The 17,349-nt window shown below is 39.9% G+C and overlaps 1 protein-coding gene across 4 annotated transcripts in view; it reads left to right on the forward strand.

Moving 5' to 3' along the window:
• Positions 1 to 13,960, forward strand: part of dgkg (diacylglycerol kinase, gamma) — a 107,445-nt gene extending 93,485 nt beyond the window's left edge. For all 4 annotated transcript variants that reach the window (XM_076746538.1, XM_076746540.1, XM_076746539.1 and 1 more), the window contains 3 exons: positions 4,703 to 4,823; positions 6,383 to 6,443; positions 6,887 to 13,960. In XM_076746538.1, coding sequence (XP_076602653.1) covers positions 4,703 to 4,823; positions 6,383 to 6,443; positions 6,887 to 6,985 — 281 coding nt within the window. In that variant the 3' untranslated portion in view covers positions 6,986 to 13,960. The remainder of the gene's footprint in view (positions 1 to 4,702; positions 4,824 to 6,382; positions 6,444 to 6,886) is intronic.
• The last annotated feature ends 3,389 nt before the right edge of the window (positions 13,961 to 17,349 follow it).

The following is a 17,349-nucleotide window of genomic DNA, read 5'->3' on the forward strand; positions in this document are numbered from 1 at the left end:
CTGACATTTAGATGATATTCTGTCATAATGTATTTAGAAATATCATACCAAGTCACTATGAAGTAGGATTTTTAAAATATGAATTTAAAAATGAATTTTAAGAGACTTCAGTTTGCCTGCACAGCAGAGAAAACAGTGCAGCACAGCCGTGACGATTCTCGCTGCCCGCTGCTGGCAAAGCAATGCCATCCCATCCCAGAATGCACTGTGGCTGCGTTATGTAAGAGGCTGTTCTATTCTATTCTTAGCTCTACCTCACTGAGAAGTAACAGTGCTGGTTGCCTGAGAGTCAAAAGCGCAGAGATCTGATGAGGCGGGAATCATCACTGAGGTGAGAACCAGCACAGTGGGCTATTCTGCCATCATGCTCTCACACTAGGACACAGGCAGGATGGCATGCCCATTTTTGGTATTTGGAGGAAGTCAAAATGTATAGGTGGGTGTGTGAAGGAGGGGGATTTATATATTTAATAGTCTAACAGGAAGAGGATACATAAATAGTACCATTTCAAAATCCTAAAATAGGATGTCAACACTCAGTAGAATGTCTTATCGCTTCTTTCTTCAAACCTTGCAGTGTAAGCCTTCACACTCCCTATCTTTCAGTTGCAGAAAATAACAGACTGCATCCATCTTTACATCCAGCCTTCTTTTTAATCCCCATCTGTCATGTGTATCCATTGTATCGCTAGTCCCCCCCTCCACCCCCATCTCTTGATCCCTCAGTCTCCAACTGTCCAGTTTTTCTTAATGGATGTCCAATCCTATTATAATTATTTCCTGGAAAGCTTTGCAGAGACAGAGATGCATATGGTGAACATGTGTCTACTCCTGTGTAGTAGCATGCAGACTAAACTCGAAAGCACACTTTCTGTATTTGATGCAGGATAATGAACATGTGATTAGTATTGTACAGTATTGTCATTTAAGACACTGAGATCATGTATGTTTCTGGGAATTTAAGAGTTGTAGGCAACTGGGGGTTCATTCTTTTGGATCTAAATAAATAAATGATTCTATATCAAATTTTATCAGAGGCAAGATTTGAAACAGCATTTAGATCTTTATGTTGGGAAACATACAGTTAAAGCTGCACTTGTCTATATTTTTAGATTATCAATGGGTAAAATAACTATAAGTAATGTGAAAGGGTTCACTTGTGATGACAAAATTGCAGAGAATTATTACCCAACCTCACCTCCAAGGAACATTTTAGTGTGTTTCAACTCTTAGTTTCGTTTTTAAGGCCTGAAACTTAACTGTATTGATTCAGCTCTCATCGGCCAGGTTTGCTGTCTGGCTTTCAACTAGCTCTGACTAACCCACTGCACGCTACTGTGCCCGCCCACCACCAAATGGTAAACACACAAGATTAGTGGTTAGCTGGTGAAGAAAGTCAAGTACTCAGCAGCTTAAGAAGATGTTTCCCTCAAGAGTTGATGGAGACTAAAAACAGAGCTGTCCAGGAAATCAGTTATTGCAGGTACTGTATATACTCTCCAAGGATAAGCTTGTACAGTTTTCCATATTCCAATATTTTGTAGACTTAGTGAAAAACAGGACTATTTTGGACCTAAACTGATACACTGTATACAGAATTGTACCTGTGACAGTGTGGAAGAACCTTTGAAACAGCATGTCAATTCTCATTTAAAAGCCCCTGTTTTTCAGGTCATAAATGTTGCTCACAACATCTCTTATAGTGTTGTAATAATGCTATGTCAATTCTGTAGCAACTGTTAATAAACTGTTGAAGCCTTTCACATTCCTCACACACACCTCTGTACTAATGCATGTGCCCCAAGCATTTAAATCTTCAGAGGACTGAAAAAAACGAAGTGCAGCCTTTGAGTGATTTTAAAATGTTTGTTCCTTAGACTGCTCTGACATTTTCTTTTGAATTGTCATCTGAAATATTAAAGTACCAGTGACTCAGCAACAGCAGACTTACTCCCATCTAAACCTTGATCATCTTTGAAGTTAGGCACGACATGGCAGCACTTTCTAAATGCCACAAATGCAGGTCCTCACTTGTGCTTTTACACATATGAAACAAAAACAAACTACATTATGGTAAAAGCACCCAGCTGCTGTGTGTTGTTTCACTTAGACAATAATTGATGAAGAAAAATACCCAATTTTTTAAATTAGTCAAGGGATTTTTTTTAGAAGTCAATATTTGATAGACATGTTGCCTACAGTTAGAGTAAATTAGCATGTAAATCTGTACTTACAGTATGTCGCGATGTTTAAAAATCTTTTTACTTTTTTCCAAACATGAAAGTGACGCAGGCTTGTCCTGAGCCCTGTGTTACATCAGGCTTTTGCAGAGCATGTTTCATCTCCAGAGCAAAGCAAAAACACACATCAGTTTCTTGTTTGTAGTCTGAAACAAAGCCAACAAGGTGAGCCAGTGTGACAGCATTGGGAAATTATTAGCATTGTTTACACTGTAACAGACAGACAGAACTGCAGCGTGTGGCTCCAGTCACAACAGGCAGCACTGCCAGTCGTAGCTTGTCTGGGCTGAAGGAGTGAGACCCTCAGGAAATGCTTTGACTGGTTCTCTCTCTGTTCTCCTGCTGCACTGAAGCAAACTCTGCTAGAGCCATTACATGACATACACTCATTACCTTTATATTTATCTAGATCTTCGGTACTTTTATTCTTTTCTGCTTTTGTGTCTGGCATTAACATTTGAAGCATGTAATTATAAGGAAGCATTCACAATTTGTAGAACTGCAGTTTTAATGGTTCATAATGGTCAGAGAGATCATTCTCTCCCTCTTGTAGGATGATTTTTTTTGACATTTAAGTGTGAAGATTTCTGTTTTTCTGTGCTGAACAAAGACAGAAAAACAATCAGGGGAAACCCAGTGTTTTTCGCGTGCATGAGAAAAGACTGTTCAGGTATTCAGCTAGCACCAGCCTGCCTGAATAAAGTTAATCAACTCTCAAAGTGCCACACTAACCTGCATGATTAGCCATGGATAATGGGTTACAGAGGCAGAGATTCGTCTCAGTTCAGGGTTTTTGGTTTTGGTTTGTGTGTGTGTGTGTGTGTGTAAGGCCAGAACACACTGTCCAATAATCAGAACAAACAGGACAAGAATAATGAAAAAATCTAATTGTTGTCTAGTAGTAGTCTCTGTCAGCCTGATCAGCTCAGGCAGCTTGGTTCCTGTTACCATGTACCAAGTAGATGATTTACCACAAACACAGTTGTATAAGCTGGTATGAGATTTGATTCTGTGGTAGCGCCTCACAAATTATCACACTGGCTGTGAAGACGAAATATTTCTCAGATTTCTCTCTAATAATTCATTTCACAAAGCATTTGTAAAACCTGTGAAGTTGCTGGAGCCACACAAACACAGCATTTCTCTATCATATTAGGTTATGTATGAGCTAGTGTGTATTGAATGCGAAATGTCAAATGACATCATGGCTGACCTTTAAGATCATGTCTGTAAATATTGACTATTAGGCATCACACTTTTCAAACAGAGAGAACACAAAGGAAAAAAATCATAGTCGAAGATAATACGGAGGCACCATCTGTTAAAAGGTTTGACACTCAGAATCATAGTGAACAACTCCTCTGCTGTTTCTTTATGTTATTTAACCAAGTGAAAGTCTCTTTGAGATTGTCATGACACGCCATGCGTGCAAGTAAAGTGTGTTTGGAGTCTGGTGTATGGAGCTTTAGAGTGAGTCTCAGCTCATTTTTAGCTGTCCAACCACTGTCAGCCCACTGTACGCTAGCTACTGAATATCGTGGAGCATTTAGCAGCTACAGAGTCACACTTTTCCCTCAGGAGAGAAAATGATGGACAGTTGGCAGAAACATGACTCCAATTGAATGATTATGTTGCTCTCAAACTGTTGGATGGATTTTCCACTGCTCCAAAGTGGCCAAAACTAACTGCATCTGTTATTGCAGGTGAGCCTAAGTACCTTTAAAAAAAAACAAAAAACAACAACAACAACAATTAAATCTCCCAAATGGCAAAATGATTAATAAGTAATGCTATAATCATTTGGGAATAATGATAAAATTGGAGTATTACCATTTTTGTTTGTTCGTCTGTTTGTTTGTGTTTCTGCCAAGTCCTTGCTGCTGCTACATCTCACCTATTTAGAGGGTAGATAAGGCAAACTAACCAACCAGAATGAGTCACTATTGTCTCTAAAAGAATATTTTTTTTAGTTTTGTTTTGGAAATAAATCTTGATTTTTATTTATAGAGTAGCTGTTCTGAATGACCACTCTGCCCTAACACTGGACCAAACAAGTGTGATTGCCAGATTGTCCATTTTGTAAAATTCCAAAAACTGATGCAACCGCTTGTTTTCCATATTTGCTAAGTATCATTGAGAACAGCTCCACAGACAGTTTGCAACATACAAATACAACCAGTTGTGCTTGATGGGGCCAAGCTGGAACCACAACTTCTGGAGATGGAATCTGGGTCTCTTTAGTTGTGGACAAGGGCAGATCACCCACACTACCACACCACCAAGGAACAACTACCTTAACTGATTTTAGTAATTTACCTTTACCTACACCTGTAATTTACCTATCTGTGAAAAATGTTTTTTTCAGTGGAAAAAATTACATTCTTTTCTACATATATTTTTGAGATTCTCTGTGTTTCTCTGTCTCTGTCTCACACACTTCCTCTGTGACCCTCTCCATCCAGACTTCAGTGACCAGCTGTTGGAGGTGGTTGGCCTGGAAGGGGCAATAGAGATGGGACAGATCTACACTGGACTGAAGAGTGCAGGACGCAGACTGGCTCAGTGTGCCAACGTCACCATCAGGTCAGAACCTTCCATCTTTTAGCTGCTTCTTCCATCTTTTCACTCCCTCCTGTCACCCTCTGATGTCCATTCTCCATCTTGCTCTTCATCTGTCTCATGTTCACTACCCTCTCCGCCTTTTCTCTTCTGGTCAACCAACTGGAAGCTGTACTTTCAGAATCCAATTCCATTCTATACATGTATGATCAAAAATGTATGTGTTTTTGTGCATTTGAAGGCTACAATCCCTGCGGTATCCAAACAATAACATGCCTGTACCTAATAAATTATATATTTCAGCTGCATGCTCTCCTAAGTGAGCTGTTGGGGCTGAGAACTGACTCACAATCTGACTTCACTGACTTTAATCTGTCTGGAGTGTTGAGTTCTGATGCCAATTTTGGATTTGGTTCCAAGTTCACTAAATACTTTGTTCTAAATAATTTGCAAAGCTCTGATGCTAATGAATCTCCTCTCCTTCCTTCCTCTTGTGTATTAGTAAAAAACATTCAGGTTGAAGGTGTCTCATTTTTTAGCTGATGTTGTTTCTCGTTCTTACTTATGGCATCTGGCGCTAATCAATATTAATCCTACAAGTAAAGCATAAATTACACTTTCAACATCCACTGTAAGGGTGAAAGGGTCTGTGTCATGTGACTTTTATCATCTGCCCATGTCCACAAGAGCCTGCACAGTCAATCAACCAATCAAACAAACAGTGCACGTCCACTATTTGTGTCACTGTCCCTTTTGGAATATTTGTGGTTTCTAACTCTTCCAAAGGCCAACAGGCCTTCATAGGGGTTCATGAAATTACTCATCTATTGCCTGCTCAACAAATTAACCAAGCTGCCATTCTGACTGAATAATGTGACACCAATAATTAGTGTATCTGATAATTGATTCAGATTCAATCAAATTCTATCACACTCAGGTGCACTGTGGCCACTTCTTGGTTCTGAGGCATTTTTTTTATTCAGACAAAGTGACTTTAATGTAGATGTTCTTGTTGTTCTTGTTGTTCTTGTAAGATTCAGTCCTTTACTTTAATTGTACAGTGAGCCGGTTAATGCACCAAAGAAAGAAGTGACATTTACAAGTTGTTCTCTCACTTGTTCAGCAAACTGCCCCTAATATTTTCCTAGACCAGAATTAAAAGGGTATTCATCACAGTCATTCTCCCATACTGTGTTTCTCTAGCCGGAGAGGCATGCATGAAAGTCTTAAACCAACTCTGTGTGTGTGTGTGTGTGTGTGTGTGTGTGTGTGTGTGTGTGTGTGTGTGTGTGTGTGCATATATACAGTGGGTCTGTGAGTTTAAAGAGTGGGGGCCTGTCTGGGAATGGGTCTCATGGGAACAAAAGGTGCAGTGTTTGACCCTGTCCTGGGACAGTGTGAACAGGCCTCCCATGCCTCAGAGGTGTATGTGATCTGACCTTCACAACCTCCAACCCCACCCTTTCCTCCCTCTCTCTCTCTCTCTCTCTCCCTCTCTCTCTCTCTCTCTCTCTCTCTCTCTCTCTCTCTCTCTCTCTGCCCTCCCCCCACCTCTCTTACTCGTCCTTCTGCTCTCTTTACAGGACATCCCGACGTTTGCCCATGCAGATTGATGGCGAGCCCTGGATGCAAACCCCCTGCACGGTGAGAGTTAAATCAGTGTCACTGCTCCCATGTTAAAAAATGTTTTAAAATCAGAATGATTGTTTCTCAGCCTTTGCACTTCTTGGCTCTTTTCCCTGCTTTTGTTTATCTTCCTCCTCTGCACACCACTCGCCGAAACATAGTCATGCCATCAACTATCACAGACCAGCTATACTCTTCATAGAAAAGGAAGAAATCAGCTATTCTCTATTCATTCTCACAGCATTTCAGCCATTTTTCATTTTGTCAGAGTAGACCTTCATGGAGACAGACGATAAAAAGCTATTTCTTTGTGTTATGTGAGTTATTTGCAAGGTCACAGTGGATAGTTCTGTAACAATCTGTTGTAAAGAGCCAGGAAGTGATTCAAAAATGATATTGAGAACAGACCGCTGTACAAACATAACACTTTCATCATGTCCTCCTCTGTCTAATTCTTACAGATCAGGATCACGCACAAGAACCAGGTCCCCATTTTACTGGGCCCACCTCAGAAGACACCCTTCTTTTTCTTTAAGAAACGCAACCGGAGCCGCGACTAGGACACAAGCATGCACACACAAACACAAAGTCATTCACATGTACAGTACATATATGCACACACATGTCACCTACCATATAGGCAGCTCCATCAAATGACTGGTACACTGTTCCCAGGTTGGAGTTTGAAAGTGGGAAGCTCATTAACAGGAACATATTAACAAGTGGAACATTCCTAAAGTCAGGATACCTACAGACAATTCATTCGCAAAGGAACCTGCAGTGACCGCACCTGAAATGAAAAGACTCAACATACAGTACCGACCTATTCCTGTGTAACCATCACCCTCTAGTCGTGTCTCCAAACCCCTGTCCCAGCCCTGGATTTAGCCACAGCCACTTGCAACAGCCAACTCTCCCAGCCCAAGCCGCCCTCTCTCAGTCCAAGCCGCCCCCTGCCCAAAAAATTGAGCCATATGTCAGTACTGCACTGCCTGCTAAACACAACTTTGGCTGCTGGGATTCCCTCACAGCCCTCAAATGAAGTAAAGGAAGAAATAGTGAAGGGATGGAGGGTTAAAGGAGCAGGCTGTATGATGAGCCAGTACAGGAAGAAAGAGCTTCAAAAACAATACAGTGAGAAAGAGAAGGTTAAGTGAGAGTGGTGTGGCAGTAATCATGGATGTTTACAAGGGCAGTTAGTAAATAGAGTAAGATCCACCTCTTCGTTAAAGCACTTGTATGAATAATGAAACAGCGGTTGCTTGTAAGAGCGCTCAGTCCAGGGCCTCCCCACAGATTGACAGCACGACACAGTCGAGAGGAGCAGAGTGGTAGTGGAAACGCCTCATCCATTATTGACTTACTTTGTTTGTGGTTTGATGGCATTGGGGCGTAAGAGTGGCCTGGAATGGATGGAAACATGCAGGGATTTTAGCGCCTTAGCATCACTGGCATACAAGAAAAGTTCCTTTAAACCATATTTACAGATTGTGTAGATGATCTGGCTGTAGACTTAAGGCAGAGGAAGTGGTTGTCCACTTGTGCACAGTTATCTTTAAATTGGCCAGAGTCTAAATTGAAAGTAGAGATTGCAGTTCAGAGACATTGCAGTTAATCGTTGCTTAAAACACATTTGTCCTCTGTGGTACCACTGCCATCCAAATCGAATCAGCAACAGCTCCTGTGCGCCATATGCCATAGGACACTTGTAGTGGGTCAAGGATTGAAATAAATCCCCTGTGTAACAGCAGGGCCCCCAGAGTTTTTATTTACCAGAGCATTGACAGGGGCACTAAATTTATCTCTCTATTTCAGGGAGGGTCCATCTCTCCTCCAAGGAAACCCTACGCCTTATTACCGTGTCAGACATCAACTCACCATGTCAAGTGTGCTGTTAGAGTGCAAATCCCAGAGCCTGCACCTACTGAAACGTGCTGGGTGGCATTAATACATTCATAATTTAAGATGTGACGGTTACAGAGAAATTGACAGAAGTGGATGAATTGTATTTTCACCAGAGAAGATGGAAGATGGCATTCAGAGACCAGGGATCTTAGTTCAGCATTTATAAAGAATGTATCCATATTACTGTCCCCACAATATGGCAAATTATATTATACAGTATGTGCAGAAAGACTATATGTATATTTCTGGAAAGTAGGCGCAGCTCACTTATACTGTACACACGAATGTGTTTTTAATATATCATTGTTATTAATATGTAAATCTTAGCATAGAGGGGTTCACATCAGTATTCGTTACTGTATAGAGCTGCTACACTCGCTCTCTGAAGGCACTTTTCCACTTTGTCTAATTCAGATTATTTTGACTTGAATTTAGTCTTCTATCATCTCTTAACTTGGCTTGCTTGTAGGAGAAACGAAGGAACAGCAAATGCGTCAAAATTACAGACTGTGTGACAAAATGATCTCATGGTTCACAGACTACTTTTTTCAGAGCTTTATACATGGTCTGAATGGAGCCATCTCAAGTACTTGTACTGTGTATTGGTTAAAAGTAGAACTAGACCAATAATAGAGCTTATTACAGATATACTGTGTTAGTGTATATGTTGGCTGAAAAGAAACTAAAATTTACAGTGCATAAAACTATCATTTTTACACAATTTAACAAAAAAGAGGCTGCAGCCCTGCTAGCAGCTCTAGTATAGCTGAGTATAGCTGTGCTTTGAGCCAAATGCTAATGTCAGCATCCTATCATGCTTACAGACACAATGTTAACATGTTTATGCTACGCAAGTAGTGTTTACCATGTTTTCTATTTTAGTTTAGGGGGTGGGGTATTTGTTTTGGTGGAAAATTTGCATTAAAATGGCAAAATTCCTGCAAAAGAAACATAGCATTTGTGTATCTTTACAAGCATTCACCAAAAAAACCAAGCCATCCAGCCTTATTGTGAGTCAGACTAGTATCAAAGTATTGGACAAATTACGAGTTTGACAAGCTGGTGGCACTAGATTATAAATTAAGGTATTATTTAAATTTTACTAATTTTTACGGAGAGGAACATTGATGTCTGTACCAAATTTAATGGCGATCCATTTAGTAGTTGTTGAGACATTTCACTCAAAACCACAAATCTGAAACTCATGAAGGCACTAGAGGGGGATTACCAAAGTCAAAGTCCCAAGTCATTTTGTAAACATGAATGTCTTTACAAAATTTCAAGGCAATGCAACCAATAACTGTGTCAAACTGGTGGACCAAGTGACTAACAAACTGAAATTGGCATCCTTGGAGCCACAGTGCCTCCATTACATAGTTGGTGCTCCAAAATCATTTGTTAACTGTAAAATGTTGAATTCAGATGTCTTGATCGCAATTCTTAGAATGAAGAAATGTTTATCTAAAAAACAAAACAAAACAAAGAACAGATATATCAGATATTTGTAACTCTCAAACATTGATATCAGCCCCAGAAAAAGGTTGCAGGTAAACCTAATACACAGACCTTGAGCTGAGATTATTTCTTCACACACACTCTATGATAATAAATTTCATGTTCAAGAAAGTTGCATAAAATCTGATCTCAATCCAAACTGACTTGTGCACACTGGTAACTTCAAATGTAAAACTCAAAGAGAATGCAAATGTATGAATGATTTCTGTGATGTGAGTTAGACGTTTGTGGAAAACTGTCTTGCACCCTGCTGGAAAAAAGTGTTTACACTGCAGGGCAGAGGGAGAGTCGTGAGATGTTCTGATGGTACAAACTGAGCTCCACTGTTGGGTCAGGCTTTGATGCCTTTAGACCCTGGTTCCCTTTAAAATACATTGAGTTGTTGCTCTGGCACCCAGGCCCCATCAAAACAGACAGTCCTATAGTGTATCCTCATACGCTGAAGGTATTTACCAAACCAGATGTGATTTTGGTTCCCTCCAGACAGCCACGTCAGCTGGGAGGAAAGCCATGTAACATACCTGACATAATCTTAATACTAAGGCAACACTGTGGGAATGTCACAAGATAAGAAATACAGCACATCATCATCTTTTTCTCCTTAATTTGTAGTTGTCATTGGAGCCTGGGCGCCAAGAGAGCTCAGTGGGATAAGTGTGCATGTTTACAGTTACTTTACATTTATTGAAAGAATGGTTTTAGATAGCTGTATTACTACGTGTATATATTTGTTTATAACATTTTATCTGAAGTTAACTTACATCACCGCATGCCTGCTGAAACAAAAGGAGAGTGAACAAAAAGAAGAGTGTGGATCAGACTATTCAAACTTATTTCTTGTCTTAAAAATTATCCAACATATTTATTTGTTGTGGTTTTCATTTTTTGGCAGCATGTTTATGCTCATGTGCAAGAAAAGGCAGGGAAGAAGCTATCTTGTTACATTAAAAAAAAGAATTCCCACATGAAGTTTCTACCATTCCAACATGTATTTGTGATTTAGTGTCAAATCAAAGGGCAGCAACATGAAAGCCCACACTAATCCTGTCTGTAAATCACGTTTGTTCCTGTCCTTTGAAGTAATCAATTGCCTTAACAGATAAATGACCCAGTGTGTGCTCTACAGGGCTCACACAGAACAAGGAGAAAAGTAGAAATCATCAAATGACGTAGAAACAATGATTACTTACGGCAACATTTTCATTTATATGTTGCACTAAAAATTACCAAAGGGATTTGCTTTAGCCCTCATTGTCGACACCTGACCCACAGCATTTAGAGAGACAAAACACAGATGATTTTATCATTATTTGGTAACCCAGCATTTTTGTGTCATCCTGACCTTCAGTTAGTAGCAGCAGTTGGCTACATCATGTTATTGGACTGATGTTATTTGCTGCCACTGAGCTTACATTTATCAGCAAACAGGGCAGGTGATATCTGTGTCCATCTTTATCTGCAGGTTGAGTGTTCTGAAACCAATAATGCATCCATCTCTCAATATTCTCAGCTGTGGCTACTAACCCATCAATTCTTTACGCATTTGTTCTTACTGAATGCTCTAAAAACATACTTCTTTTTTTTAAAGGCGCAGTAATTCCATAAAAACAGCTGCGCACTGTAGTTTTTAGCAAACATCAAATGGTAAATTTGGTGGGGACTATTTTCAGCACCATACATGTGCTGTTCTATTGAGTATATCTGGAGGCAGGGTCACATATGTGGGACTGACTCAAAAACAGTGCCTATATCAGGCGTAATGATGGAACATGCCACCCAGTGCAACAGTGTGGCTCACTGAGGTGTTTTTAATAGTTTTTGGACCACAAGTAAATCTGTCTCACAGTGAATGAATATGTATAAGGCAATACTTGTTCAGTAAGATAAATTAATTGTTGTCAATTCTTATCACTGGCTTTATCTTTTATTTCATTTTGCTACCATTGAGATATTTGATAAATGACTGGTTGTCAAGCATTCAAAAGGCACATCACCAGGTTCAGTACAACTGTAAGACAAATCCAGCCCTGGACGCTCAGATAAATCAAGCTGTGATGCTCATTCCAGAAGCTATTTTGAGTCATTTTATTGCTTTAGCCAGCCTGGTTTACTTTGTCTTCAGTTTTTGATTTCTTGTATCCTGAGAATGATATTCAGTAAAAGGACAACAAGCTTGTCACATTCAGACTGCTATATCCCTAGTTACCAGTAAGGTTTCCAGTTGTAAAAAGAAGAGTCTAACCCCTTATGCAAAACAAATTAAAAACACATGGCTCTCTGGTCTACTCAAGCTGTTGTTGGTGGAAAAGTTGGTAACTCTGCCTCTTTGATTTCTCCTTGTGTGATCTTTGAAATGCAAATTAGCAAGTGAGGAGAGAATGTCTTGGAAAACGATCCATCACAAACATCTGTCTCGGTCATTCTGCTGAAATATGTTTATCCATCTTCTTGCAGAGAGTTATGAACCTATTGATACCACTGTTATGTCAGTGCGTTTAGTACAGAGCTGGAGGTGATTAGATTAGCTCGGGACGAAGACTGGAAGCAGGTCTGATCTGGCTCTGCTAAGATTCAAAACCTGACTCCCAACAACTCTAAAGTTCACTAATGAACCTGTTGTGTTTTGTTTGCTCAATCTGTACACAAACAGAAATATAAAAACAGCAAGTTTTGATTTTTATTGGGGGTTATGTAGTGTTGCTATTTCTTGACACAGCTCAGCAGTTCTCAGTTCTCATCCTCTGAGAACTTCTGGGAAGTTATGTCACAGCCAAGTGAGATTGTTCAAAACATATGTACGAGCAGCCAACTGGGAAATTTAAAGTGAACTTTGAAGAGTAGAGAAATTTTAGATTTGGGAAATTAGTAATCTTGAATATTGGGAATTTCTGACAACTAAAATATCTTGCAGTCAGCACAGAGAAATCCAAAAGTGTCAACCAATGGCTGGTGGCTCCACAGCCACATTACATCAAAATAAAGTCCAATGTTAAAACTAATGCAACCAATTCTGCTACTTTAAAACAAGCTAAAAACAGTTTGTTTTCACTTGGTGACAAACACCTACAAATACATTACACAACAAAAGAAGCTAATTTCAATTCATGTCATATCAAGTTGTCATTAGTGTCAACATCCAAGTGTTATCATGACTGTGAAAGTTGGATTTTTCTGAAAGCTCCGATAAATTCAAACTGGATGTGGACAAACTAAACAAAGTTGTTGTTGATTACAATTTAAGCCAAATACAATGGATATCTTGTCATCGTATCTTTAAGCCTCATGGGACAGCTCTGCAGTCATCTTAAGTTGTCCTGTTGTAAATCATAAACATGGGAGTTTTTCTTACCTCAACCATCCATCTGACATAAAGCAAATAAGCAAATTTGCCAAAATGTTGAACTAGTTTTTTTAATGTTCCTATATAACATTTAATATCTGGGGTCCTGTGTGATTTATTACTAGCACCACATAACTCTGTGTTCTTAATTAGCAGCGCTTTCATTAATCAACAGAATCGTAGACTTTTGTTTCCATCTGCTCCCCACATGTGGAACTCTTTCAGGCCCCTCCCCCCACCTATTGCTTGGTCCAACCCCCTCCGAGGCAGAGGTGGCTCTACTGTCCTGACTGATCTAGTTCTCATCTTGGGACTGATTAGCAGTGAGTGACATCAGAGGCACAGATACAGCAGTGGCCCAGCAGTGTCTTGTTGCTCTACAGGCACACTAAATTATTAACTCATAGAACAAGGGTTTACAAAGTAGATCACAAATCAGATCCCACATATCACAGCAGCAACGTCATCACGCTGCTTCAGGGGATTATTACCGGGTAGGAAAAAGCTACTGAATGTAACCGAGAGGACAGTTAATCATATGATCTGATTTCTGTACATCTGTGACATGAACCTTCCCCCTCAGGCTCAGTGTGGTGGGGTGGGGGACTCTCAGCACACAGAGGGTCAAGGGCAGACCATCCCCCATGTTGTCCCGGACAGGATTGGATGAAAGAGGTTGAAAATCAATATGTCCAGCCTCTACAGTCTGCCCTGTGTCTGTCTCTACAGTATGTCACCCTCGCTGTTTTTCCAAATAAACAGAGGTGGTTGAATATGCATTTCTCCCTTTTTTCCTCTAACTAATGACCATACCTGGATTCCTGCTGAAGATTTGGATTGGATGGTAGCATGTATTTACTCACTTGTGATCACATCAGAATGTCTTAGATACTGTCCATTAGTGCAGACTGATAAGACAGAAACCTGATTTTCTTTATCTTCATGGATTTTTTGAATACAAATACATCCATCATCACCTGTGAGTCACTGACAACATTAAACAGACTGAGAGGAAGTCTGCAATGACAATGACTGAGTGAACAATGATGAGACAATGGTTTGAGGAAGGTTGCATTTTCCTTCTGGAGTCCAGAGTTCAGAGGGTTCCCAAAATAACAGTAACATCTAACAGTACTAGGTAATGCCATACAACAGAATATGAACCAACTCTTCTCTGATGCAGCGTTACCAATAATATAATATTTGAAAGTTTAATAGGAGGAAGAAGTATTCACATCCTTTAATTAATAAGTAAGTAGAAATCTTCTCATGAAATGACATTTAATTATGTAAGCATGAAGAGCTAAATGCACTTAAGCATCAAAAGTAGAAATACTCATAAGACAGAAAAACAGTCCCTGTGAGTGTTTACCGTTGTGGGTGCTCTGACCACATACATATGTAGCTATATTTATATATTTAACAATTAGCTTCAACTAGCTAAAGTAATTAGCTAAATAACTGGCTGCTCTTGTACACAAGCTGTAAAACTTATCAAACAGGCAACTCAAAATTTGATCAAGATTTAGTCGAGAATATGAGACAAAGTCAAAAAGTAATGCAAAATCACTTAGGACTTAGGAATCTCTGCAATATGTCGTGTCATTTTTAGGCCAGCTATTGTATCAGCACAGCTATGTGGATGGTTGGTCTGCCACTTTGTTACACACTGAAATATTTCAATAACTATAAAATAGATTGCCAAAACATTTTGTACAGAGATTCATCAAATTATCAGCATTGTCATTACATTTTGGTATGCTGATGTTAGCATTTACCTCAAAGCTCAGCTGTGCTTATTACAGTCTCACAGAGCTACTGGCATGGTTGTAGACTTGTAGTCTAGTTAAAAGATAGATGTGCATTTTGGTTTCAAGTGTTTTGTGTCAGTCAGTTCAAATCTTAAACCTCAAAGAAAAGAAAACAATTACAGAAAAAAATAATAAACTAATTGCAATAGAACAAAGGAAAGGTTAAGGAGCTCCTCGCCATTTTTTGCACTGTTTAGATATTCTTCGAGTAGCTATCTACAGAGCAAGCAAAAGCAGAGCGAGAGAAAGAGAGTGAGAGGGAAAGACAGAGAATTGGGAAGAGAAGAGAAAATGTCAAAGAAGAAGGAGGCAGTGAATTAAGAATGGGAGCGAGACAAGAGAGATAATAAAAGAAAGCATGGTTATACAACTCAGAGCCTCAGAAGAGTCTGCCTTTGGCAAGGCTTCTTGAGTACGGCTGCTAAGATAACAAGGCAGGAATTATCTCCCAAAGTGCTATTAATAGCAGGCAAGTCACATCTTGTCCCTCAGTGAGAGAGCATCCTGCGCCCAGAGGCACTACTTTGCCATTTTGACTCTTTGAAATGTGCATTTTGACAGACATTTTCCAGCTAGGACAGACTGCTAAGCCTCTCAATTATAATGCTCTCACCAATTTCTGCCTCTTCATCACAGGCTGTTGTTTTACTGTGATAAGACTAAAGGTCAGGTTCACTGAGCACTAAGAATAGCCTATATAAGAGTTTGAATTCTAAAAGAAAAAATCTCCATGTATATGTACATTTGTGCAATGCTGGTGACACAGTGACAGTTAACAGAGCAATCTCACCACAAGGTCCCTGTAGTAGTTGTTCTAGAGCTGTTAGTCATTGTAAAGGGAAACTCGGAGGAAGCGTACACATCAAACTACTGCAGATGTAAAAAAAAAAAAAAAAAAAAAAAAAAAGCTGTATAAGGCCTGTTGTGGAATTTGAAAATCTGATAAACTGCTTCAAGTGATGTCACTTCAGTCAGCTTCAGCTGGGTCTGTTACAAGTCTGACAATGAAAAAAAGCTTAGCAGACCTCTGGAGCCCACTCCTTATCTCTGCTTGAATCTAGAGACTCTGCTACTCCCAAAGACACTGGAGTCTCTGATCGAAATGTCATTTAGTCCGAGTTGCATTTTGGAGAATGTAGGCACGAGGTTTTGACGAGAAAGAAGAATGTGTAGAATGGAAAACGCGATATATCTCTGATGTCTCACTACCGCTGTCATGATTTTGATTACAATTAATCTTGGAACATCTACAATTCACTGACAACTGTGTAAACTCTACCACCTGATGACAACTATGTAATATGATCAAAAGCTGTACAGTTACAAAATCAACCTTTCTCCTGGCATTTTCCTTGTAAAGGAAGAACTTTCAACCTCAGACCATAGGACTGTGGTAGACTGTCTACTCAGCAAATTGGCTTTACCTGTTCCTGAGGGATCATGGTTCAGAGGCTCCAGGTGTAGTGTTTTTGTGGCATTCTCACCTGGAGGATTCTTAGTATCAGGATTAGCCCACATTACACCCAGGCAGCACTGCTGACCTGGCTGTTATGTCAGTGTCACACTAACCTACAGTAGTAGTCTTTGAGGGAACAGGAAATTGGCGCTTTAAATCTTGCCTGGCCTCCACGACGCCCACTCTCACAGTCGGAGTCATCCAGAAAGAGAAGTATGTACACAAGCAGCATGTCACCCTTTGCATATGGCACATTTATTTAAGGAAAGAGTAAGAACAGCAACACAATGTGTTCACTCTCCACACGCCTCCAAGTGACCACCCACCACATCCGCACCGCGAAGAGGTGCACCATACAGTGGACCTGCAGGCAGTTGCTTTTGAAATAGCCTCACTGAGATATGTCCTCTGCTATTTAATGCTTCACACACATCTACAATTGAATTTGACTGTGGATTTTTAAGCCCTCTCACCTCCACATTTTTTCATTGCTACATCTCCAAGTGGAGCCTATGCCCTGAAAGACAAGCTGTTTGCCTTTGGCCTTCATCCTCTGGGACGGCCAACAAAGATAGCACTGTATGCTATGTGTCAACTACGTGTGTTTGTCTGTTCTTACTATTATTGCTACTGTAGCAGGCTCATAATCTCTGCATCGTTGAAGCAGGGATTTACAGTGACATAGAGTTTATATGAGGGATTCCTAATTTGGTGACTGAGGTGATAATGACAAAGGTTATTTATGTATGACCTCTAACCTTTGGGTTTCAACAGCCGTTCCTTAGTGAGCAGACACTCACACACAAGTCATGATATCTTTTTATAGATAGATAGATAGATGGATTTAGATGGAAAACACTGCTGCCTGGCTTTTAACAAGTACTAAGAGAAGTGACC

Source organism: Chaetodon auriga, chromosome 13 (genome assembly GCF_051107435.1).
Source record: "Chaetodon auriga isolate fChaAug3 chromosome 13, fChaAug3.hap1, whole genome shotgun sequence".
Taxonomy (NCBI): domain Eukaryota; kingdom Metazoa; phylum Chordata; class Actinopteri; order Chaetodontiformes; family Chaetodontidae; genus Chaetodon; species Chaetodon auriga.